The 24,925-nt window shown below is 48.2% G+C and overlaps 1 protein-coding gene across 1 annotated transcript in view; it reads left to right on the top strand.

Moving 5' to 3' along the window:
- Nucleotides 1-24,443, top strand: part of epha2b (eph receptor A2 b) — a 28,755-nt gene extending 4,312 nt beyond the window's left edge. Inside the window, 14 exon segments of the mRNA XM_056274947.1 lie at nt 7,934-8,089; nt 9,775-10,134; nt 11,965-12,095; nt 12,707-12,878; nt 13,065-13,170; nt 14,240-14,295; nt 14,391-14,516; nt 15,228-15,413; nt 15,576-15,637; nt 15,896-16,105; nt 16,800-16,949; nt 17,179-17,372; nt 20,966-21,121; nt 22,498-24,443. Of these exon segments, the coding sequence (XP_056130922.1) occupies nt 7,934-8,089; nt 9,775-10,134; nt 11,965-12,095; nt 12,707-12,878; nt 13,065-13,170; nt 14,240-14,295; nt 14,391-14,516; nt 15,228-15,413; nt 15,576-15,637; nt 15,896-16,105; nt 16,800-16,949; nt 17,179-17,372; nt 20,966-21,121; nt 22,498-22,606 (2,174 nt within the window). The 3' untranslated portion in view covers nt 22,607-24,443.
- The last annotated feature ends 482 nt before the right edge of the window (nt 24,444-24,925 follow it).

The following is a 24,925-nucleotide window of genomic DNA, read 5'->3' as shown; positions in this document are numbered from 1 at the left end:
GCTTACTCCCCCGGTAAATAAATAAGTTGTCGTTCTGCGTTAAAAAAAAAAAACGAAACTGCGTAGCGTTCCTCTATTTGTGGGTCTTTTTATTTCTTTTTCGTCTTTTTATTCTGGGGGACCGTCAAGTTTGTCCACGGGAAACGGACTCTCCGTTCGCATATTGGCCATGAAGTGTAGAACAAGATAAGATGTAAAACCTGAGCCGGCTGTTTGTTTTTGTTGTTATAAATGTGCCTTATGGGAGAGGAGCTTTATGGCGTGGGCTAGAGTTTGCGCTGCGTACGTGCCAGAAAGTACTTTGTGTAGTTTTTCCTCGTTGGGTTGTATATATAGCACAAGGAGATTGGGAACAAGTGTTACTCGCCACATGAGCTTTTGTCCAGCAAATGGTCGGGGTTTTTTTTTTTTTTTTTTTTGCTGAGAGATTTTTTTCAGAGATTCGCTCAGAGAGAGCGAGAGAGAGAGCGATTAAGTTGACCGCCACTGAGGTCCCAAGTGCATCTGCTGGTTTAAGATCAGAATCATGCCAGAAAGTTCCTCCGTGCTGTACCCCCCCCCCGTCTCTTATCCAAGTCAACTTTTCCCATCGTCGTGATAAAAATAAAATGTACAAATTAAGTCTTTTGCAGTTTTGCCCTGACTGATGGGAATACAGGACCCCACCTCAGGACCCTGACCATCTCAGGACTATGGATTATGGAGTCCTGCTCCTGTCGGGGGACAAAACCCCTGTATCGGTTGTGTCCCTTTCTCCTGAGTTTCCGCAACCTTGGAGCCCATACAGATGGTCAAAAAAAGTCAGCATCTGATGACTTATCTGTCGGTCAGTATCGGGGCATCCGGGTGGCGTGGCGGTCTATTCTGTTTCCTACCAACACGGGGATCGCCGGTTCGAATCCCCTTGTTATCTCTGGCTTGGTCGGGCATCCTTACAGATATAATTGGCCATGTCTGCGGGTGGGAAGCCGGATTTGGGTGTGTGTCCTGGTCGTTGCACTTGCGCCTCCTCTGGTCGGTCGGGGCACCTGTTCGGGGGGGGAGGGGGAACTGGGGGGAATAGCGTGATCCTCCCATGTGTTACGTCCCCCTGGCGAAACTCCTCGCTGTCAGGTGAAAGAAGCGGCTGGCGACTCCACATGTATCGGAGGAGACGTGGTAGTCTGCAGCCCTCCCCGGATGGGCAGAGGGGGTGGAGCAGCAACCAGGGTGGCTCGGATGGGTGGGGTAATTGGCCAAGTACAATGGAAGAAAAAGGGAGGAAAATCCAACAAAAAAGAGGAGTCAGTATCTGACGACTTATCTGGCAGGGCTGTGCGTCATGAAAGTGTACAGTCTGTGCAGAAACTGCTACTCCTTTTGCTTGGTAAGAGGAGCGGGCGCTTTGCATAAGCTCCATAATTACTTTAAATTAACAGGTCTCTCAGATCCCGTGCCAAGTCAAAGCCGGTCTGGTTGGCAGATCCTCAAGGAAGTGGTTAGATAATGGATGGAGGGGCGGGCGGGGGTGGGGTGGACTCTGAAGATGCTCGTAAGCGGTGTCATGCACCGTCTTGTCGGGCCACATGTGAGCGGACAGAGCCCCACTGATTTGTCCCAATTCACCAGAAAGATGGCAGGAAACGGAGCCGGGTTGGAGATTAGAAAACGTGATTCGCGGGGTTTCCTTATTTTAAGGTTTGAAAAGCTTGCTTAATGTGATAACTGAGGATTAATTAGCGTCTGAATGCTCGGCATTAACCAGCACAGCGTGGAGGGATGAGCCCTCGGATCGTCCCTCGAACAGCCTATTGTTAGCGTTACTTCATTGTAATCTCGGTTTTATTGGATAGTGTACGGTGGAGAGGGGAAAGACAAAAGGACACAATGGGGACAAGAAGGATGTGACCCCACAACGTGTCCACAACACGTCTGCCCTGAGTCAGCCCACGAGGACATCCGTGGCGACGCGGTCTCCTCCTGTAGGGATCATAATGGTGCTTTGTGTGTGCTGTCACAGTGTTACCTTGCCAAAAAGGTGGGCCTATTTTACTTTCTGAAGTCTGAATAATAAAAGTCTAAGCAGCTGATTTTAATCAAACGATACACAAGCTTGAAACTTGTGCCCGTCAGGCCTAAACACCATCACCAGGTATACTGTATGGCAGTATTCAGCTATACAGGGCCCTTTGACGAAGTACACTGGGCCTATGACACACACACACACACACCCCCCCTCGTGTGTATATACGGGGGGGCCGTATTTCCTCTTGATCACATTCCTGGGTCTGGAGGCTTCAGGCCGGGGGAGATGCGGAGCGACGTGGAGTGTATTGTATTGGTATTGTGCTGCTGGAGTGTGAGATCAGCACTTTCCTTCCCTGTGTCAGTGTCTCCCTCCCTCAGCACCAGCACCACCAGCACCACCAGCAACAGGATGAGCCAGAGCGGAAACCGGAGGTCACCTAATCCCGCACTGACTCCGCGGCTCGTTGGCTTAGGGCTTTCCATTGTTGGTCCACGCTTGGCAGCCCCATTCAACTAAATTTTTTGTTTTGTTTTGTTTCGTCCTGCCCACCAACTCATTTTGTTTATCAATCTACGTTTGTGCCCCCTGCCCCCCCCTTTTTTTTTTCGGGAGGTGGAGTTCAAACAAGGAAGCGGACAGCTGTCAGGGTCTACGATATGTCCTGTCGGGTTTTGTTGTCTTTTGGCTGTCTGGGGTTGACCGACATGCCAGAGCCGGGTGGGTGGGGGGGTGGGGGGATGAGAGGAGGCGACCCCGGCTATGGTGGAGCGAAGTGTGAGGAGGGCCGGCGGGGGACGCTGAAAGCCATCACGTCTGCCCTCCTGTTAATGTATGAAATGGTACTTCCAATGGGTCAGCTCTCAACTTTAGGCACCGGGCCTCTTGGACTCCTCTTTTCTCCCCCTCTGTCACTCCTCCTCTCCTCTGCTACTCACACAGGGACAGGGAGTGTGAGAGGAGAAAGGGATCAGGGAATTTATTGTGTTTGTTAACAACCAAGATGAAAGCCCGAGTGCCGTTGTAAAACAGATGTAATGCCCTTGCAGCTGCTCCATTGGTCAGCTAATCCTTTTCTCTAATGCCCCCCGCCCCCACCCCCACCAGCCCCCACACCTTTAGCAACACCCCATCCCCCCACCCCACCATTTTACCTTCCCTCGGTGACCCCTGGCTCATATTACCCGTTCACCATCCTAATCAGAGCTCCCCATTGTTGTATCAAGACCTCCAGCTCCCAACCGCCCGCCTCGCCCGCCACCACCCCGGCCCCAGCATGCTAATGACATGCTGTCACATGCATACAAACAAAACGACATGACATATTGCATCACAACTCAGACCAGCTCAGGAGTGAATGGGGGCGGGGGGGGTTGTAATGGCCGACGGCAGCGGTGGAAGAGGTCGCAGACAAAGAAGTGACTTACCTGCACGCATGGCGTGTAACTCAACTCTTGAGGAGAGGCGTGGCGTGTAGTGGCGTTCTCCTCAGATGGTGCCGATGGTTCCGGATGGATGGATGTTTACTTTATTATTGCAACGCGACAGTGTTGGTGGTAATGCTAGACATTTTATTTATTCTCTTAGGATTATTTTTTTCTTCTTTGCTCACCACCCATACTTAAAATATTCCACTGTTTCACCATGAAATGAACTGCCAACCGCTGCCGCTCCTCATCCTCCTCCTCCTCACCGCTTGCGTGTGTTTGTTTTAGTTGGCCATTGAGTCCATGTAAGCCTTGGACAGTTTAACTCAAAAGTGCTCCAAGGCAGACATGACCTTTTTAGCTCTAAGCACTACCGCCCTCCCCCCCCACCCCCTCTTCTCCGCTGAGTGCTCCCCTGCCACTTCCCGGGTCCCGGGGGGGGGGGGAGCGAGCCCTGTTGTCGAGCCACCATGTTACCCATTCATCTATCCATCTGACCACACATTCATCATTGTCTCCATCTCATCCATCTAAACTCCTGTCGACAAACTGGGCCCCCGTTCGCCTCCAGAGCCACTCGGGGCTCTCAGAATGAAACCGGTCCCTGCACTCGCTCACTATAACAAACAGGGAGCCTTTTAGGGCACACGGGGCCTCTCGAATGACGACCAGCGCCTGCGTCTCGGGAGAGACCGCCACAGGAAGGAGGCGGGGGGGGGGGGGAAGTGACATCGAAGGTCACTCAGATGTTTCAGCTCAGTAGATGTTGAGAGACGTTTGTTTACGGGAAATGGATAGCGTTCCTCTTAAGGACCACCCTTTAGGTTTAACCCCTTCCCCGGTTCTTGACGGGTCGACAGATTTTTTTTTTTTGGCTCCCATTTTGGTTATTACTCGGCCTCGGGACTCTGTGGCAGGTTCCCGTGTTATTGGCTCCGTGCTTTGATTGGCTGCCGTAGGAAGGAAGCGCCGCGTCAGCCTCTCACTTCCTGCTTCCTGTTGTGTCCAGCAGCAATAGAAAGACAAAGCCCCCCCCCCCCCCCCCCCCCACACACACACACCATGTAACTAGGAACATTCCCTTTACCGGACCTTGCTCTATTGTCGAGGAATCCCTCGTTAAATTCCCCTTTTTTAAACCCCAGCCATCAAGTTCACTGCATCAGGTTTCGTTTACTGTCACCGTGAGTCACGTTTCAGTCGCTCGGGCTGATTTCACCGGCCTTTTTTCTAAAGGAGACGTAGGGTGAAGCTGGGACTATAGTGCGGGCCAGCTATAGGCCTCCTGCTGGGTGGTGTATGCTGGAATGTCCTCTGATTATAGAGTCGGCTTACAGTGTAATGCCGTTGTCCCCGCAGACCTGACCACAATGCATTGCAGCCGGCCATCAAACTGGCCCTGCAGCGCCAAAAAGAGGCCAGTCCGTCTCTATTCAGTTGCAATGCGGCATCTTGGCTGTACCTATTTCCAATGTGTGTGTGGGTGTGTGTGTGTGTGTGTGGGTGTGTGTTTTCTTAGCAGTTGAATGGCATGGCATTCTCCTGGCCTGCTGGTCAATAGTGAATAGTAATGTTAATGGGTTAGCTGGGAGTCCTTTTAGCTGGGAGCGGGAGGAGGGAAGGGAGGGGACGAAGGAATTTGGGGATTACGAGGAGGAGAGGTAGGCGCGTTGGGGATATGAATTGGGGATTGAGGCAGCAGCTGTTCCCCCTACTCAGTGGCACAACCCTGCCTCTCCCGTCCCTTTTCTTTCTCTTCTCCTCCTCCTCCTTTTCTTCGGCCCTTAGCGGGCTTACAGTATTCCCCTCTCTTTTTCTTGGCCCTCCTGTTTCCTTCTCCACCCGCGTTCTGCCTCGCCTGTCTTGTGTGGAGTTCACGTTAATGAGTAGCAATGGGCGGCTAATGAAACAGCTGGCAAAGGGAGGATGGAGGCTGTTGCGAAAGATGGAATGAGTAATATATGAGGCTATGTGTTGCTCTTGTATAACACATTGCTCATACTTGGCAGCAATGTTTTTAGTAATTGTTGTAATTAGTTTTAATATCCTCACCTCACGACTAACGTCCTCTACTATCTTTTTGTGACAATATACCAAGCCCAATATCCCAAGTCAGATATCTCAATCATACTTGGCCAATAAAGCTGACTCTGACTGTACGGTGTAAGGGTTGCACACTAAAAAAAAAAACCCCCAAAAAAAACACGTATTCCTTTTTCTGATCAGCTATCATCAAAATTTGAGTTGACATGTAAATTTGGTCAAAGTGCACCTCTTTGGCATGGCAGTGGGCGCCGTCGAAACTTGATGAACCGCAATTAGAGGAACGCTGAACGGAGTCGAAGGGGAAACTCATATTCAATCGAGTAAATCTCCTTGATGCGCTGTAAGCGGACTCGGAGCGGAGTGCTTTTCCGTAGTGCGTGTGGTCACTTGCGGCTTCCAAGCGAGCTTCAATCAGCCTGACCACAGTGGAAGCCCGGCCACGGATCAAGACAATACGGCTCTGTGAATCTGATCTACACGCCGTCCTTGGGTTTCCTTCTTGCCGTTTGGATGCCGACATTAAAACTCCCTCTCTGTCGTTCACTCGACATGTTTCACCCCTTCTCAAGTCTGTGCCTTTTTCCCTCTCTCTCTGTCTCTCACTGTCTCGCTCTCTCGCACTGTCTCTCTGTCTCTCTCTCTGTCTCTCACTGTCTCGCTCTCTCTCTTTGTCTCTCTCTCTGTCTCTCACTGTCGCGCTCTCTCGCGCTGTCTCTCTCTCTGTCTCTCACTGTCTCGCTCTCTCACGCTGTCTCTCTCTCTGTCTCTCTCGCTCTCTCAAACACTCGGGAGCGTACCTCTCTGTCACAGTTAAAACCATGTTGACATGTATTTGCATAGTCAACAACTTGGGACATCCACCAGTTATTTAGATGCGTGTAAACAGCTCAGAAAGGGCGTCGGGGTGGCGTAGCGGTCTATTGCGTTGCCTACCTACACGGGGCTCGCTGGTTCGAATCCCCGTGTTCCCTCCGGCTTGGTCGGGCGTCCCTACAGACACAGTTGGCTGTGTCTGCGGGTGGGAAGCCAGATGTGGGCGCGTGTCCTGGTCGCTGCACTAGCGCCTCCTCTGGTCGGTCGGGCACCCGTACGGGGGGGGGGGGGACTGGGGGGAATAGCGTGATCCCCCCCACGCGCTACTTCCCCCTGGCGAAACCCCTCACTGTCAGGTGAAAAGAAGCGGCTGGCGACTCCACATGTATCGGAGGAGGCGTGTGGTAGCCCGCAGCGCTCCCCGGATCGGCAGAAGGAGCGGAGCAGCAACCGGGAGGGCTCGAAAGAGCGGGGTAATTGTCCAAGTACAACTGAGGAGAAAAAGGGGAGGGGGGGGGATGCAAAAAAAAAAAACAGCTCTGAAGAAAAAGCAAGTGTGTGTGTGTGCATGTGTGTGTGCATGTGCACGTGCAAGCATCATTTGTGAAGTGTTAAATGAGAAAATGCTGCGGGTGTGTGTGCAGACGTGTGTTGGGCAGGAACAGATGGTGGGGCGAGGACATAATCCCTCTGCTTCAGGGCATGTGTGGTCTTTACATACATTTACGCATATTTTGTGTATACATGGGCGTAAGGGTGCATGTGTGCAGTGCATACGTGCGTGTGCACGCGGATGAAAGGGATAGCGCGAGGACGTGAGTGGTGGCCCCCTCGGCATGTGTTTGGAGAGCTGAAGGGGGGAGTCTTCTCATTTTCACTCTCCTTTATGGCGCGCTCGCTGTGAAATTTCACACCGTACTAAGTTCATATTTCACCGCCGCTATGCACAGCTGGATCCGGTACCTGCTCCCCCCCCCCCATTCGGAGTCGGACGTGTGAAATTAGACGACATCTTATCTAACCGATACAGTTTCACAAGTCTTTGCGGGGATTCTCTCTCGGGGCGGAAAAAAATAGAGCATTGAAGTGCAAACGGTTGCCCTGCTTTGAGTCGGTCGCGTTTGGTTCGACGCTGTCCTGATTCCTCGCTTGCCGCGCTTCTTGTGCAGATGACTGACTTGCTGCCGTGGAATGCGGGACGACTGGTTGTGTTTGTTGAGACGGAGTGTGGGACCAGTAGAGGAGGACGGGTGAAAATGTGAAAAGCAGGAGTGTCAGCCAGGCAGGGGAGTCTGGTTTTGTTGCCGGGCTGTGCTGAATCAAACATCGCCCTACATGGGATGGACAATGTACTCAATCACTAGAGTCAACACTGTGCAGAGCCTTGCTCGTCCCCCCCCCCCCCCCATTATCTAAACTCCTCGATCTTATCCAAACCTGAACTTTAACCCTGACACAAGATGGTAGCCGCTCGAGCTTGCCGTACTGCAGGCAAGGTGAAAAGTTCAGTGTTACTACAGCACCTCGATGTTTCAAAACAGGCAGGAATCTTTTGGAAAAATGAGCTCTTTGCGATGTTATGTTGTGTTGCTCGAGGATGACGCAAGTCCTCATTCACGCATGCGTCATTTTGTGTCGCTAGAATGTCAGCCCGGCTCCTTCAAAGCATCGGCGTCCAGCGGGATGTGTGAGCCGTGTCCCACCAACACCCACGGGCTGGATCCGGGGGCGTTGTTCTGCCCTTGTGTGGACGGTTTCTTCCGTGCCCCCGAGGACCCCACTACCGGACCTTGTTCAGGTGAGGATCACACTTTCGTTGTAACAACCTCGATGGATGGATAGTCCGTCGTCCTCCATGGAGGAAGTCCTTCATCATGCACATGTTAACAGAACACAGAAGATGGAAACTTTAAGGGGTGGTTTGGATTTATTGCCATAACGTGGTATGACTTACTCACTAGTAGTGATTAATGATGCGTGGACATAGTCTTGGTCAGCGGGTCCTGCGGTTGGAGATCTAGCTGCTAGTCTCAAAAAATGGAAAGCAACAAAGACAACCAATAAAATCATTTTAAGCCATAATAAAACAGGCCATTAAGTGTAAATGATCATTAGTGTTATTTCCAATGCTCCATTATCCTCTCAGACCACTCTGTAGTGGAACTACTTTTTTTGTTGTTGAAGAATGCCAGTGTACTGCCATGCACTGGAGGCTGTTCACAGGCCATATCACGCTTGCCTGTCTGTTGTTTCAGACAGCGGCGCACCCCCACACCACCCCCTTTGCCCCGGCCCTTCGTTTTGTAGTGACACTTGATTTTAAGTGCAAGTGAAACACCAGCGAGGTACGCTAAGTGGAGAAGTGCCGGAGGGGGATGTAAATCCCCCCACCTTCAGGGCAAACTCGGTGTAACATTTCCCCCCTGCATTAATGAAGGGCCATACGTTATACTCACACGAGGAGGAGCGGGCCAACACATATGGACACGAATTAGTAAAAACACCACCGGCTTAAGAAAGAAAATACCTACGGTTATAGTGACTGACATGATCACACACCGTCGCTGACGGTATTTAATACCTTATATTTTCTTTATATTTTCTTTTCATTTTCAGGCTATAAAGTTGTAACTTTAGACGGGCACATTTCCCCGAGTTACAGACGTGATACAGCAGGAATGGAGCAAAACTTACATTTGCGGTTAATTCATCAGCAACTATTTTGGAAAACTGTTGTTACAGCTGGACTCACAACGTCTGCTGGGTTAACACTCACTGTTAACCCAGCAGACGTTGTGGGTCAACAGCGAGTCACAGGCTTAATGCCTCTCGAAACAGAGGCATTACGCCTGCACCTTAACGCCTCTGTTTGGAGTGGCCAGTCGGAGGGCCGGGCACCGGAAATATGCTAAAGATATTGTATTATTTTGTGGACGGCTGGCTTTTTTTTTCTCTTTCTTGTGTGTTTCATTATGGCTTAAAATGGTTTTATCTGGGTGTCCGGGAGGTGTAGCGGTCTACTCCGAGCGACCAGGACGGCTCGGAAGAGTGGTGTAATTGGCCCGGTACAACTGGGGAGAAAAAGGCGGGGGAAAATCCCCCCCACCCCAAAAAAAAAGGTTTTATCAGCCGTCCCCATTTGTTGCTATTCATTTTTTTGCCCATTCACTGGGACCAGCAGTCAGGTCTCTGACCAACGGGGCTCACTGACCAGAGTAATGTCCATGCTTCAGTTACACTACTAGCAAATAACTCGGACCACCTTATGTCAATAAATCCAAACTATCCTTATAAGCAGAACTGCACAGATGGCTGCATCCACCCAGTTCGAGTGATTCATAAAGCAAACCTCATACACCCTGTAAATAAGTCACTGGTGCTGATTACTGTTGATTAAACTAATTACAGGTATGCATCCCTGTCGTCTATTTTCCACTCCAAAACCAACACCATTGTCTTTCCCCCCCCTGCCATCTTCCTCAGGCCTGCCCTCTGCTCCACGAGACCTGTTGGCCACCACCACGCAGCTCTCCACGGGTAAACTCCTCCTCTCCTGGAGCCCGCCTGAAGACACTGGAGGCCGCAGCGACATCACCTACAGCGTGGAGTGCCAGCGCTGTGAGGGCACCATGTGCCAGCCGTGTGGAGAGAAGATCCGCTACGAGCCAGCCAGCACTGGTTTGACCGACACCAGGGTCTCTGTGAGCGAGCTGGACGCCCACCTCAACTACACCTTCATCGTGGAGGCTCACAGTGGAGTGTCCCAGTTTGCCAGCCAGGGAAACCCCGGGGCAAACAAACAGCCTCCCTCCACCACACTGACCACCACGCTCCACTACACAGGTGAGCCAGGCTGATGAAGTGCACCAGAGCTGTCTGTGCAGCGGTAATGACAGATGCTATCTTTAAAGGGTGATGAAATCCTCTCCACTCACCTTACCGTTTTAGAAAATGCAGGGAAATTTGGCACGGAGAAAAACAGTGGAGAGGGATTGGGGTGATGTCGCTATGACGAAAACTTGGGAAATGACCGTGTGACGAAGCTCACCACTACCCGGGGTTTTCCATTACAGAGATGTGGATGCCAATGGTGTTAAAAAGGGCACAACAGCCACTTTTTTTTTTTTTAAGTATCCACTACTGAGAGTGTGCGGGTAGCATAGCGGTCTAGTCCGTTGCCTACCAACACGGGAATCGCCGGTTTGAATCCCTGTGTTACCTCCGGCTTGGTCAGGTGTCCCTACAGACACAATTGGCCGTGTCTGCAGGTGGGAAGCCGGATGTGGGTATGTGTCCTGGTCACTACACTAGCACCTCCTCTCATTGGTTGGGGGGGAGGGGGAACTGGGGGGAATAGCGTGATCCTCCAAGGCGCTACGTCCCCCTGGCGAAACTCCTCACTGTCAGGTGAAAAGAAGCGGCTGGCGACGCCACATGTATCGGAGGAGGCATGTGGTAGTCTGCAGCCCTCCCCGGCTGGATCGGCAGAGGGGGTGGAGCAGCAACCGGGACAGCTCGGAAGAGTGGGGTCATTGGCCAAGTCCAATTGGGGAGAAAAATTGGGGGGGGGGGTCCAAAAAACACATACATTATGCAACGTAGCTTGAATGGTTTTTCCGGCATCGTCGGCAGTTTTCCCTGTTCACACATACTGCTTCTGTCCGTCAGAGTTACAGGAAGTGTTTGTTCATACAGGAAATGACATGGCGGTGCCTTCTGGCTCATTCCCTGCTCATGTAGGATGTCTTTTATATCGTAAACTACGGCATCTGGAACTCTGACATTATTTCTATTTATTATTTTGGCCTTCTTGAGTTTCCATATAAACGCAGCCTTACTGCTCAGCAGCCTGCTGGCTTCCTCCTCCGTGCCGACTGAACAAATCTCCCTTACTTCCCGTTTGGTCCGTCTTAGACATTTTTAGATACGCTCTTACTTTTACTGGTTTTCAAATAAATCTCTGGCCTCAGACAAACACCAGCCGCGTCGTGGCCACATTCCCTGTGACTGGTTTTCTCGCTCCTAAAAAAAGCACCTTAATACGGCAGTCCGACCGCATTCGTTCACACCGTCGTCTTTTGGTGACGTTTACGTAAATGTAAATAAATGTCGTCAGATGTCCTATACGGCTTTTACAGGATGTTGACTCCGCCTCACGTTCACACATGGGCCCGACACTTAATAACCGGGGGGGGGGGGGTTTATGAGTTAGACGGCAAGTGTGAATGGGGTTAGAATAACAAAACGTCTGCAGGGTCTATATACCGGGAGTGAGCTGAACAGCACCTCTCTCTCTCTCTCTCTCTCTCTCTCTCTCTCTCTCTCTCTCTCTCTCTCTCTCTGTGCCTGCTGTGGCTTTGTGGAGGTCAGACATCACATTACCCCACCACGTATTTACACCGGGGACGGCGACACTTTTAGAACCGATGATGTGGAGTCGTACTACCACGATATGACGCCAAGCTACTTTTGTAATCCAGCACCTGAAATAGCAGCATTTCAACAGTTTATGCTCATATTTATTGTCCGCTACCTCAAACACCACCCCAAAGATCAGTGAGCGCCTCGGAAAGCATCTTTAAGTGTTTCCGACCTGAAATGTGGTATGCAAATGATGTGTAGATTATGTTTTAATATGTGTTTTTGTAAAATTCTTGGTAACCCCTTTCCCAGACCCTCCCAAGGTTACATCCATGCGCCTGGATGAGAGGACCCACACCAGCCTCTCCCTGTCGTGGGCTGTGTCCCCCCGGCCGCGGGCTCCGTCACGACCCATTCGCTTCGAACTCACTTATCGCAAGAAGGTACTGCACTCCCATGTGGCACTGTTGCGTTTACCAACAGCAGTGCTGATCATTTGAGGTGGTTAGGATTGTGATAGTCTGAGTTTCTTTTTTGTGTGACAGTAACTGCACAAATTAAGGATGTATATATACGGGGCATAGTGTAGTGATCTATTCCATTGGGGATCGCCGGTTCGAATCCACATGTTACCTCCGGCTTGGTCGGGCGTCCCTACAGACACAATTGGCCATGTCCGTGGGTGGGAAGCCAGATGTGGGTATGTGTCCTGGTCGCTGCACTAGCTGCTCCTCTGGTCGGTCGGGGCGCCTGTTCGGGGGGTAGGGGGAACTGGGGGGAATAGCGTGATCCTCCCACATGCTACGTCCCCCTGGCGAAACTCCTCACAGTCAGGTGAAAAGAAGTGGCTGGCGACTCCACATGTATCGGAGTAGGCATGTGGTAGTCTGCGGCAGAGGAGGTGGGGCAGCGACCAGGATGGCTCGGAAGACTGGGGAGAAAGGGGGGGGTGTATATGTACACATCACAAAACCCGTTCATGAAGCTTTGGGTCCATCACAACAAGTTCTGTTTCATCGACTCTCTGTCTTCTCCATCGTCCTCATTCCTGCAGGATGACAACCTGGACGTGACCACGTACACGGTGCTGATCCTGGAGAAGAGCTCGGTCCAGATCAACGATCTGGCCCCAGGCACAGCTTATCAGTTCAGGGTCCAGGCCCTCAGCAGTGAGGGCACCCCTGGAGGCTCAAGCATGGAGAACGAGTTCGAGACCTTGTCTGATGGTATGGAAATATGCGACTTCGGGGAACCATGTTGGTGTGAACAGCTTTGATACTCTGCGCTGCACAACTTGGGGACACACCAGTGGTTCTTCTGTGTGTTTATGTGAAAATGAGTTTGTGTGACTTGTGTAAGAATGCGACTGCAGTTTCAGCGGTGCACGTAATCACAATGTGTTACTTTTACAGCTTCACCACACCTGGCTCCAAACAACACCACGGCCATCTTCAGTGTGGCAATCGGAGGAGCGGCCATGTTGTTCATCGTCGTAGTGGTCCTCCTTATCCGCAAATGGTCAGCAACAACCTCCTCCCACCTCTTTTCCTTGTTTTCTTTCTTTCCTGTCCAACACCCCCCCCACCCCCATCCTGCTTTGTGGCACCTCCAAATGGTCTTTGCATTAACTTTCCTCACCTGTCCCACCGTCCCCTTTGGCTAACTTGTATTTTCTTTTATAACCTGGGTCTTTGTGTCAGCACTCACAAGTGAAGAATTCATTCTGACTGCACCTCGTCTTTGCCTGGTAATTATATTGAAGGAGGCGTTGGGACCTTTGGAACCGAGCCTCAGGTGAAACTTGGCTGGTGATAAGAGGCACTTGGCTCTGTACTAGTTTGTAAAGGTGACCCTGTCCTGTGAAGCAGACTGTAGCCTGTCCGTCTACCTCCCCGCCAGCTTTCCTACCTTTAAACCAGCTTGGCAAACATGGTCTGATGTCGGCGGCCTTTACAAAGGGCTGTGTCTATATGAACAGAGGCGACACATGAAGTCTGGATCTTCAGAAAAGCTTGGGGAAGAAATTGTTAAATGTGTGTCACTGAGCTTGAAGTAAGGCAAAAAGAGCAAATTAAACAATGGTAAAAAAAAAAATTAGTGGGCATCTGGGTGGCGTGGCGGTCTATTCCGTTGCCTACCAACACGGGGATCGCTGGTTTGAATCCCTGTGTTACCTCCAGCCTGGTTGGGTGTCCCTACAGACACAATTAGCCGTGTCTGCGGGTGGGAAGCCGGATATGGGTATGTGTCCTGATTGCTGCACTAGCGCCTCCTGTGGTCGGTCGGGGCGCCTGTTCGGGGGTGGGGGGGTGGGGGACTGGGGGGGAATAGTGTGATCCTCCTACGTGCTAAGTCTCCCTGGTGAAACTCCTCACTGTCAGGTGAAAAGAAGCAGCTGGCGACTCCACATGTATCGGAGGAGGCATGTGGTAGTCTGCAGCCCTCCCCTGGGTTGGCAGAGGGGGTGGAGCAGCGACCGGGACGGCTCGGAAGCGTGGGGTAATTGGTCGGATACAATTGGGGGGGCAATTATTGATTTTAATTCGAATGTTTTGATTTGTTTTTCATGTTCTCATCATTTATTCAGGAGGAGAAACTCTCATGCAAGACAAGGACCCGAGGACACCTACTTTTCCAGCTCAGGTAGGCAAAATACGGGGATTTTCCCTCTTTTATTTCCCTCTCCTCGTTATTTTGTCATTCTTCACTTACATGTATCTATTCATTGAATCTCCTAGAGCAACTGAAGCCTCTGAAGACGTACGTGGATCCGCATACATACGAGGACCCCAATACAGCCATCCTCAAGTTTGCCAGTGAAATCCACCCGAGCCACATAACCAAACAGAAAGTCATCGGGGCTGGTGAGTGAGAATGCTACTGAAACAATCTGCCCCAGGCTTAATTTAGAAATGTTGAAAGATTTATTTTTCTAGTCCCCAAAGTCACAGTTATACTTTGTGTTTTCCTGCAGCTCAGCAGTTTGACTGACAGTGGTTACTTTAGCTAGATTAGCATGTTTGTGGCCGCGTTCTCACTCGGCAAGTTTCAACATATTTCAGTGTGGTAACTTGGCTGTGTTTTCCATGTGCTTCGGCTGAGAGCACACTTAAAGTCAAAGCGAACAATCAAACAAAAGGGACTGTGGCAGAAATTGTGTTTTTGGGAGGTTTTCAGAGCGCCTCCCATACCCTCACCTAGCTCCTTCACAGATGATGAGTTTGCTCAAGTGTGACCACCTTTCCCCTTTGAACCACTGATCCCTTTTTTTATACCCCCACGCCCACCCCTAGCCCCTGGTTCCCACGCCCATACCCTGCTCCCCCTCCTCCCCCACATGACGGCTGATTCCCATGCTCCCACATATAACATTGCTTCTCTCAACACCCAGCCAGCACACACCTCTGTAAAAAAAGCCCTGGGCCAAACAGTCGGCTCGACTTCCTTGTTTACCCTCTCTCGGTTACACAGAGAGGCTCCCTCAGAGTTGGAAACCTGAGAAGACATATTAAAAAAACACATTCATCTGAGATCTGTTTACCAAATTGACTGTGTTTCTGTGTGGTGCCCTGAAGGGGAGTTTGGCGAGGTGTATCGTGGGATTTTGAAGGTGCCGGGAAGGAAGGAGGTTGCAGTGGCCATCAAGACGTTGAAACCGGGCTACTCCGAGAAGCAGAGGCAGGACTTCCTCAGTGAGGCCTCCATCATGGGGCAGTTCTCCCACCAGAACATCATTCGCCTGGAGGGGGTGGTCACGAAATGTAAGGGTCTCCATTTACTACTGGCTTACTTAGTGCCAACTTTTTCGTTATCACTGCTCGTTTTTTTTTTGTTTTTTGTTGTTTTGTTGGTGGTGTGGAGGTGTAGGACACTTGCTTGGGCAACAGGTGATACATATTTTTATGTTTTTCTTGTGCTTGCAGTCAAACATGCCATGATTGTGACTGAATACATGGAGAATGGAGCGTTGGACAAGTACCTTCGGGTAAGTCCATCACACAAGCCATATGTATTCATAGAGCCTTCGTAGAGCTGCAACTGTTGTTACAGTGACTGCAAGCGGCACCTCCATTTTGAGGGCTTTATTTTTTGTTTGTATTGTTGGGTCTGTGTTTCAATTATTCCACTCTTAATTCATTACATGTATTTGCTCTGTCACAGCATGCTGCCCCTGTGTAAAGATGCACTATTGAACTGAGGCAAAATTAAATGGACTGAATATCTATTTGTCAATCCCAATCAGGACCACGATTGTGAGATGTCATCCTTCCAGCTGGTGGGCATGATGCGTGGGATCGCCGCAGGTATGAAGTACCTCTCTGATATGAGCTACGTTCACCGTGACCTGGCTGCCCGCAACATCCTTGTCAACAACAACCTGGAGTGCAAGGTTTCTGACTTTGGCCTGTCCCGAGTGTTGGAGGACGACCCAGAAGGGACATATACCACTAGTGTGAGTTGATATTGACCTTTCAGCGTGTTAGCGTCGCCTAAACCAGCATTTCCCAACCCAGTCCTCAAGGAACGCTGCATAGGTAGCCCTGCTTGTACTTACTCAACCAATCATCTTACAGCACTTAATTATGCAAGGTGTGCAACATCTGACATAATTCATTGCTGATTGGTTGAATAACTACAAACAGGTACCTATTCAGGGTTGCAAAGAAAATCTGCAGGATAGGGGTTCCTTGAGGACTGGGTTGGGAAACACTAGCCTAAACAATGTCTTGCACAAACTTGACCCAACTCACTCACCAAATCAAATTCACTGCTGTAGTTTTTGTTGGTGAGGTGAGGGTTGAGTCATATTTGACAAATGAGATGAGGTTTCCTCCGGGTGCTCCGGATTCCTCCCACAGTCCAAAGACATGTAGGTCAGGTGAATCGGCCGTACTAAATTGTCCCTAGGTGTGTGTGTGTCGGCCCTGTGATGGCCTGGTAGCCTGTCCAGGGTGTCTCCCCGCCTGCCGCCCAGTGACTGCTGGGATAGGCTCCAGCATCCCCATGACCCTGAAAGCAGGATAAGCAGTTTGGATAATGGGATGGGTGGAGATGCAAATATAATCAGTAAATAGATAAATAAATAAATAAATATGTCAGTCAACAGTTTGTATTCTAAGTCGATTGTTTTTCCATCTTTCTAACAGGGCGGTAAGATCCCCATTCGTTGGACCGCTCCCGAGGCTATAGCATACAGGAAGTTCACCTCTGCAAGCGACGTGTGGAGCTTTGGTATTGTCATGTGGGAAGTTATGGCCTTCGGGGAGCGGCCTTACTGGGACATGAGTAACCATGAGGTAAGATTCAGTGCTAGCAGTTAGCTATTACTTTTTCCACTTCCCATGGGGGAAAAAAAAGACGTACAGTCTGTCCCTAGCCATTCCCTCAGACGTACGATCTAAAAGAATGTAATGATGTGACCAACATTAACCGGTGTGCGGCTGATGTTAAAATGAACATTAGCGCTAACTTTCTAACCTACCAGTGAGGACAAATTCAGATGCGGTGTTACCAATACTGTTGCAGGTGATGAAAGCCATCAATGAGGCCTTCAGGCTGCCAGCGCCGATGGACTGTCCTTCAGCGGTGTACCAGCTCATGCTGCAGTGCTGGCTGCAGGACCGATCCAAGAGGCCTCGCTTCCCCGACATAGTCAGCCTGCTGGACAAGCTGCTGCGGAGCCCTGACTCCCTTAAGCCCATCGCAGATTTTGACCCACGGTAAGATTTATAAACCCACCAGAAAAGTTACACCACAAGAGTATACATCTAATAACCCTGAGAATGTTATAGCCAAGGCAGAGCTAATCAAATAACGGTTACCTTCTTTCCTGGTAGCAGGCCAGTGAAGCGCTATGTTGTATTGATGTGCCGTGTGTTGTTTGTAGTTGTAAAGTGTTGGGCGTCTGGGTGGTGTAGCGGTCTATTCCGTTGCCTACCAACATGGGGATAACCGGTTTGAATCCCCGTGTTACCTCCAGCGTGGTCGGGCGTTCCTACAGACACAATTGGCCGTGTCTGCAGGTGGGAAGCCGGATGTGGGTATGTGTCCTGGTTGCTGCACTAGCGCCTCCTCTGGCCAGTTGGGGCGCCTGTTCGGGGGGGAGGGGGAACTGGGGGGGGGTAACGTAATCCCCCTGGTGAAACTCCTCACTGTCAGGTGAAAAGAAGCGGCTGGCGACTCCACATGTATCGGCGGAGGCTTGTGGTAGTCTGCAGCCCTCCCCAGATCAGCAGAGGGGGTGGAACAGCAACCCAGATGGCTCGGAAGAGTGGGGTAATTGGCCAAGTAAAATTTGGGGGGAAAAAGACGGGGGGGTGTTATTCTGAAAATCACAAAATCCAAAAGCACTTGTTGGGGCTCCCCTGCACACGCCGTCATGCCTGGCAAAATGGTTATAATGAGACTGAAGAGCCAGCGAGAGTCGAGAGGTGACCATCGATCTTGTACTGTTATGTTTTCTATTTTTCTAAATGAGTTTATAACTTGTGTGTGTGAATTTGTAAAGTATGTTGTGTAATGTGTGCATCTGAGCACGTGTCCCCTGTAAAAGAGATTTAAAATCTCAGTGGGTTTCACATGGATCGATAAAGTAATAAGGTGAAAGCCAGAGTTGCTAGTCTTTCACTGCCCTCTTTGTGTACGTCTGTCTGTGTGTTCTTCTTTTTTCTTTTACCATTTAGTGCAACAGGAAGCCCATCAGGTCGACAGTGCAAATTATTTTTTTTCTTAATATTTTATTTTCAGTTTTTCAGTTAGACACACGCAAACAAGATAAAACAAAATAAAATAAAAATTAACACAAAAACGACAACAGAAAGGGAAAAAATGTATATAATATAACTTGGTTCACAGCAGTTTTCAAGAAATTACACAGTCAGGTATTACAAGAGTACGGATAAAAGGTAAAAAGTACCGGGTTGCATCACTACAGACTGTCATTAAAGATTATTTTTTGTTGAGGTAGTCAATGAATGAGTCAAGGCAGCGGAGGTTTAAATCAAAGTTATCCTTCTCCTAGAGGAACTGCCCAACAGGCTAACGAGCTTCATCTTCCTGGGTTTGAAATCAGAGTTGTCCTTCCTAAATTGGCTGCCAACCAAGGCTAACGAGTCCAGTCGACCCACCCGGTTATACCGACCATGAACCCGGTCGCCCCTGCAGCAGACTTTGTGAAAAACAGGAGGTACCATGAGTAGGGATGGGTATCGTTAGGATTTTATTGATACTACTACTCTTATCGGTACTGCTTATCGGTTCGGTACTTTATCGATACTCTTATCGGTTCTTTTTGATTATTATGCAAGAAAAAAGACACTTAATTAAGAACAGAATCGACATTGCTTTATTATTCTGTTATATAACTTTATATAAATATAAACAAATATTATTTATTCAGCAGCAACAGTAGCAGCAATGTTTTAAATGCGTCTGAATTATAGACTTTATAATCAACATTCAACAACAACAAATAAGATAAAAAATAAAAGTAGATAAAGATAAAGAAAAAAAAAATATATATTAAAAATAAATTTTTACAGCAAAAGGCTAACGGAAGTTCAAACAAACAAGAACCTAGAACAGTATCCTAACAGTTCTTCTGCAGAAAAATCAACATATCTGCCTTCTCCGGCAGGAGTCGTGATTTCTCCTGACTTATAGTGTCCCCGGCTATTAGCCTAGCTAACTCCGTATCTATGGCTTATATATTTGTAGCTAAACAATTAGCTAAGCAATTATATTTTATTTGTTGGCCTATTCGTAATAATTCGTTATTAGCCTAGCTAACTCCGTATCTATGGCTCATACGGCTTACCTGCAGTGGACGTGGATGGAACACTACGAGCAAAGCAGTGGAAAACTCCGCATTTCTGCAGATTAATACCATGTTTCGACAAACGATGTTTCGACAGATTGCTTGTATTGCCACCCTTACTGGCAAATGATTTGTTGCACTTGTGGCAACGAGCGTTGTTGTCATCGACTTTTGAAAAATATACCCAAACTTTTGAACGTTTAGTTCTCTCCGCCATGATGAGCCCTTGAGCAGAGCTGTCTGCGCGTGTGTGAGCGAGTGTGTGGAGCACAGCACAGCCCCGCCCCTCGCGCAGTAAGAGAGAGAGACATAGAGATGGAGAAAAAGGCAAACAAGATTATGTTCGCGACGTTTACATTCCTCGAAAAACACAATTGCCACAATATAAATCTCACTCCATGATTTCTCGAGTACCTACCGACTACCGATAGCAGAACCGAAAACGTCGGATCTTAAAAATGCTCCGGTTTTTACTAATTTAGAACCGGTTCCCGTTTAGAACCGGGTTTCGGGGGGCATCCCTAACCATGAGAAGGTGCTGCTGCGGACACATTTGCGTAGGAGCGGCCATATGCTAAGGTCCTGATGGACCCGCGGTGATCACTACACCAGGAAGCGAGAGGCAACCACACCGCTTCGCATTCCTTTTGGCAAGTAGGGCATCTGGCCCAATACTCGCCACCTCCCAAATTGATGAAGATGAAGGAATAACATAACTCGTGCCGTTACGACAAACTCATTTGATTTGTGTCAAACAGACCTGGTGGAGGTGTGTGTGCATTACCATTGTACCGTAACGTCAGGTGAATTCAGCACATTTTACAGAACTCTGTCGCCTTTGACGTCGGCTCAAAGCGCTCCCACACATTGGAGCAGTGTTTCCCAACCCAGTCCTCAAGGAACCTCTATCCTGCAGATTTTCTTTGCAACCCTGAATAGGTACCTTTTTGTAGTTATTCAACCAATCAGCAATAAATTATGTCAGATGCTGCACACCTTGCATAATTAAGTGCTGTGAGATGATTGGTTGAGTAAGTACAAGCAGGGTTACCTATGCAGAGTTACAATGAAAATCTGCAGGATAGGGGTTCCTTGAGGACTGGGTGTGGAAACGCTGCATTGCAGGACTTTGTACCTGATATACCTGAGACCTCCCCTGTACCCACGCCAGTTCATTTTTAATATTTTCACTTCTGCAGTGATGGAGCTCACGACACAGTGCACCACATATTTTATTTTTTATTTTATCTTTTATTTTATTTTCTTTTTTTAATCATTTTTATCAATTAGCTGTTGCAGCCGTTATATTCTGGGCTGTACATTACAGTGAGACGGGACAAAGGGTTGACATGTTCATATGCAAATCTGCCCTCGTCTCAACTACACCAACTGGTTTTCCTCGGCGTTTCCCGACACAGTAATTACTGCCAACTTTCAATGTCTTTGTGGTGGAAAAGCCTGGTGATGATTCATTCTGAACTACTGTCTTACCTCCAGCGTCTCCATCCGCCTGCCCAGCACCAGCGGTTCAGACGGATCCCCCTTCAGGTCGGTCTCAGAATGGCTGGAGTCCATCAAAATGAGCCAGTACAGCGAGAACTTCACCTGCGCTGGCATCGTCACCATGGACCAGGTCCTACAGATGAAGAACGAGTAAGTCGGATTTCGTTCGTTAAAGGTTTTGTAACATACATAATAGATGGTATATTCTGGGAAAGATTTTCAAAATGAGACAACATAAGCTCAGCTTTATAGCCAGCATGTGTTCCCCCCTATCTTGAGGTCTGTCTCGAATATCCTGAAGAATTTTTATTTTTTCGGTTTCCAAAAGGTCAATTTTTAACAGCCAGCAAAATAGTTTATGCACAATAATGTCTCTAGCCTCAGTCACAACTTGAAGAAAGGATGAGATGGAAAAAATAATGGAGGGAAGAAGATAGAGTGGGCTCATTTGTGGTCGCATGGTGGTAGTGGCTTGCGGTTTCCCCCATTCCTTACTCTTCTTCCCTCCCTTTTTTTCATTCCTTCTCTCTTCTCTCCCTTCACCCACACACTCACAGCTCCTGGGCAGCACTTTTTGCTCCAGCCTTAAACTGCCACTTTTGCCTGTTCAGGGGCAAAGGCCTTTGCGGCTTCTCCGACATTAAAGGAGGGGAGGGTGAAGAGAGAATAGGCTGTGAACCAGAGGGAACTTGAGGAGATTAAAGAAGGGAAATAGATGGATGAAACCTGAAGCCCCACAGACAGCACTGTAGTTCTTCTGGAAAGACTGAGGACGAGTGCTCAGACTGGGCAATGCTCCACCAAACCTTATCAAAGTACAGTTTGGCTTAATGATGACAGGACTAATTGGCTCTACTCAAACTTGTAAGGAGCAACAATGCGGTCATTCAGTGGAAGAGTTCAACATTTTGGGGGAAAACTTGGGCAGTGAATTGCAGAATATTTTGTTTGGGTTTGGGGAATCCAGACAGATTTTGATGTAGATGACATCGAACATATTTAACGTATTTGCCATATTTGATGACGAGACTCGGCCCTGTGTTTCAATGCAATGCAATAATGCAGTGCAATGCAATCTTCCATCTGGTAATACTCTTAGAAAACCAGCAGCTATTTACAACCCATGTCTGCTTGCCAGGCAAGTGATTCATGGCCGACAAGGAGAATCCTTCGTAGGTAATTAAGCCTGTGATTAAGGCTTTGACTATGGATTGCACGCTTTTTGCAGGTTTGCATTACATGCTGGTGATGAGTGACAGTCATTTTTACCCTTTAAAGTGCAAGATGAATTGAAACCCTCGGCGATTACTAACTTCAACACTTAGCCCTCAATGGTTGAGTGAACAAGTCAGACATGAATGGAGCTAGCTACAGGATGGTAATTCATCACTTTGGATCAGTCAGTGATAACTTAAAAAAAGAAATGAAAGGAAGGATGTACTGGGAAAAGAGCTGGAGTGAGGCCAAGGTACAGTTTGAATCATCTTTCTGCTCCTCCTGCACACTCTCATGTCTCTCTTTTACAGGGACATCAAGAACATCGGTGTGAGGTTGCCCGGCCATTTGAAACGAATCGCCTACAGCATCCTGGGTTTGAAAGACCAGACGAGCACGCTGAGTGTTTTTGCGGTGTGATCTTGACAACAACAAAGGGAGTTTTTACTCGGGCACTGAAGCGGGCAGCCCCTCGGTCCGAACTCTGAACGCTAAGCGGAGCCGGAGCCGGAGCTGCGGAAATAGCTTTGGATTTGGCAAAAACAAACGAGATGAGCCAACCCAAGGGGCAAACTAAAGCAGACTGACATGCTGTACATTTTCCTTCTTCTGAGAACTTTACAGATTACATTTACAAATTTATCTCGTCCAATTGGGAATCAAGCAAATATTACAGTAATAAATGCTTCAAGTAGACTGTGCATACTTAAATATATATTTTTATTACTCATGCCTTTTGTACAGATACAAGTCACTGTTCATGTGTTTCCCGTTTTCATTTCTAGTCCCGCTTTTATCAGTCGAATCTCTTGAGTGGCCTCAGTCCATACAAATTGAAACTCTATGTTGGTTGCATCCAGTATCAAATAATTCGGCAAGTACAGTAAGTGTGCTTGTATGGGAGGAGCAGTTCATTTCCTGTTGGATCAATGAAGATGGAGCGGGCTGAGATGAGCTTGGGCTTGCCGAAGGCTTAAGAATCGGAGTTGATATATGAACGCAGAAAAACCAGCGAGCTGGCTGTTATCGGTTTACTGTGACACCTGCCGCTGGTTTTATCAGATATTAAGCTATGATCATATAAATCAAGTTCTATGAAAAAGAGAGGACATAATAAGGTACCGTTCATGTCCAGCGTCTGCAGAAATGATTATTTTCAGGGTGATACCAAAAATAATTGGGTTAAAGAACTCCGCTTATAATGTAGCACTTGATTAAGAATTGTGGTCGTATGTTATCCCATATGATAATGATGATGATGATGATAACGACAGTGATAAATGATAATCTCTGTGGTTGTCCTTTAATCGGGAGTGAAAATGCCGTTGAAAGGGATTGAAATGTTGCGTAAGTAAGGAAAACGTTGGAATGAAGTGGGTACTTGCCAGTTATATAACAAACTGGTGGTGAAGAGAGAGGAAGAAAGTGACCACATTACAGATGCCGAAGAAAAAAAAACTGGTCTAATGACAAGGACTCTTGTGATGCAATTTGATATGAGATTTTTTTAAATTTTTTTTTTGGTATGTAATTTCAAAGTTTGGTTTTTCTGTCTTACAGCAGAGCCTAGATGAAGCTTCTGTGATTCTGAATTTGGTTCTTCATGTTTCTGTTGAGGTACATCGTTGTAGGAAGACACAAAGTGCTGTAATGTTCCAGGCGACACTTGAGGCTCGATGTAAGGCTGTCCGTTGCATGTATTCAATTACATTCTGAAGTGCCTGTTTTACGGGAGGACCGCACGGGTCGTCCCCGTTCGTAGGCAGCGGACGGTCTATCCAACCCTCTTAAAGATGACTGCAAATCATTTTCTAACTAATGTACACCCTTTTTTACTTGAATTTTTGCTGTATTATTTACCTTAGTTAGTAGACCTATCGTTGGAAAAGGGATATTTTCTTCTTCGTTGTCTTTTTTTTTTTACCTTTTTGTATGATTTGACTATCTATTACCAGGCATATTTGGCTAACTTTCAAATCACTGTTCAGTTTAGATAGTTTTCTTTAAGAGATGTTTGCTACCTTTCCAGATATTGTGGGAGTTCCATTAGGGGGAAAAAAAAAAGCAAAAATCTTCCTTGTTTTATACTGTATTTAATAGTCTATTTATTTTTGACTTTCTATTTATTTGTCGCAATAAACACTGAGTTGGGATTATGATTAAATGTTGTTTTCTCAGTCATGATAAGAACATTTGATGTTCCCTTTTTGTTGATTAGACATTTCCTCCATTGCATTTGCAGAGCAATAAAAATGAAATTCCATTTGCCATCGCCTGATGTGTGAGATGCACTACAGAAGAGTGGAGTGCAGGATTTTGTGTAGACATTATCTCTTTTTAGGGGCGGCACAGCAGTCCAGTGGTTAGCACGGTTAACCTCACAGCGAGAAGGCCCTGGGTTCCAACCCCGGGCCGTCCCAGGTCCTTTCTGTGTGGAGTTTGCATGTTCTCCCCGTGTCTGCGTGGGTTTCCTCCGGGTGCTCCGGTTTCCCCCCACCATCAAAAAGACATGCATGTTGGGGTTAATACTCCTGTCTGTGCCCCTGTGCAAGGCGATGGAAAGAAGAAGTGGAGTTGGTCTCCGGACGCTGCAGCTGCCCACTGCTCCTATACAATAGGATGGGTTACATGCAGAGAACACATTAATTGTAAGAATACAGTGACAAAATAAAGTGACTTTCTCTTTCATTCCTGTTGAGACGGGATGTTTGCACTTCAACCTGGCTATTCCCTTTGACG

The sequence above is a fragment of the Lampris incognitus genome, chromosome 2 (assembly GCF_029633865.1).
Source record: "Lampris incognitus isolate fLamInc1 chromosome 2, fLamInc1.hap2, whole genome shotgun sequence".
Lineage (NCBI taxonomy): Eukaryota > Metazoa > Chordata > Actinopteri > Lampriformes > Lampridae > Lampris > Lampris incognitus.
Note: the sequence above shows the minus strand (reverse complement) of the source record. Positions and strands in the feature narration are given on the sequence as shown.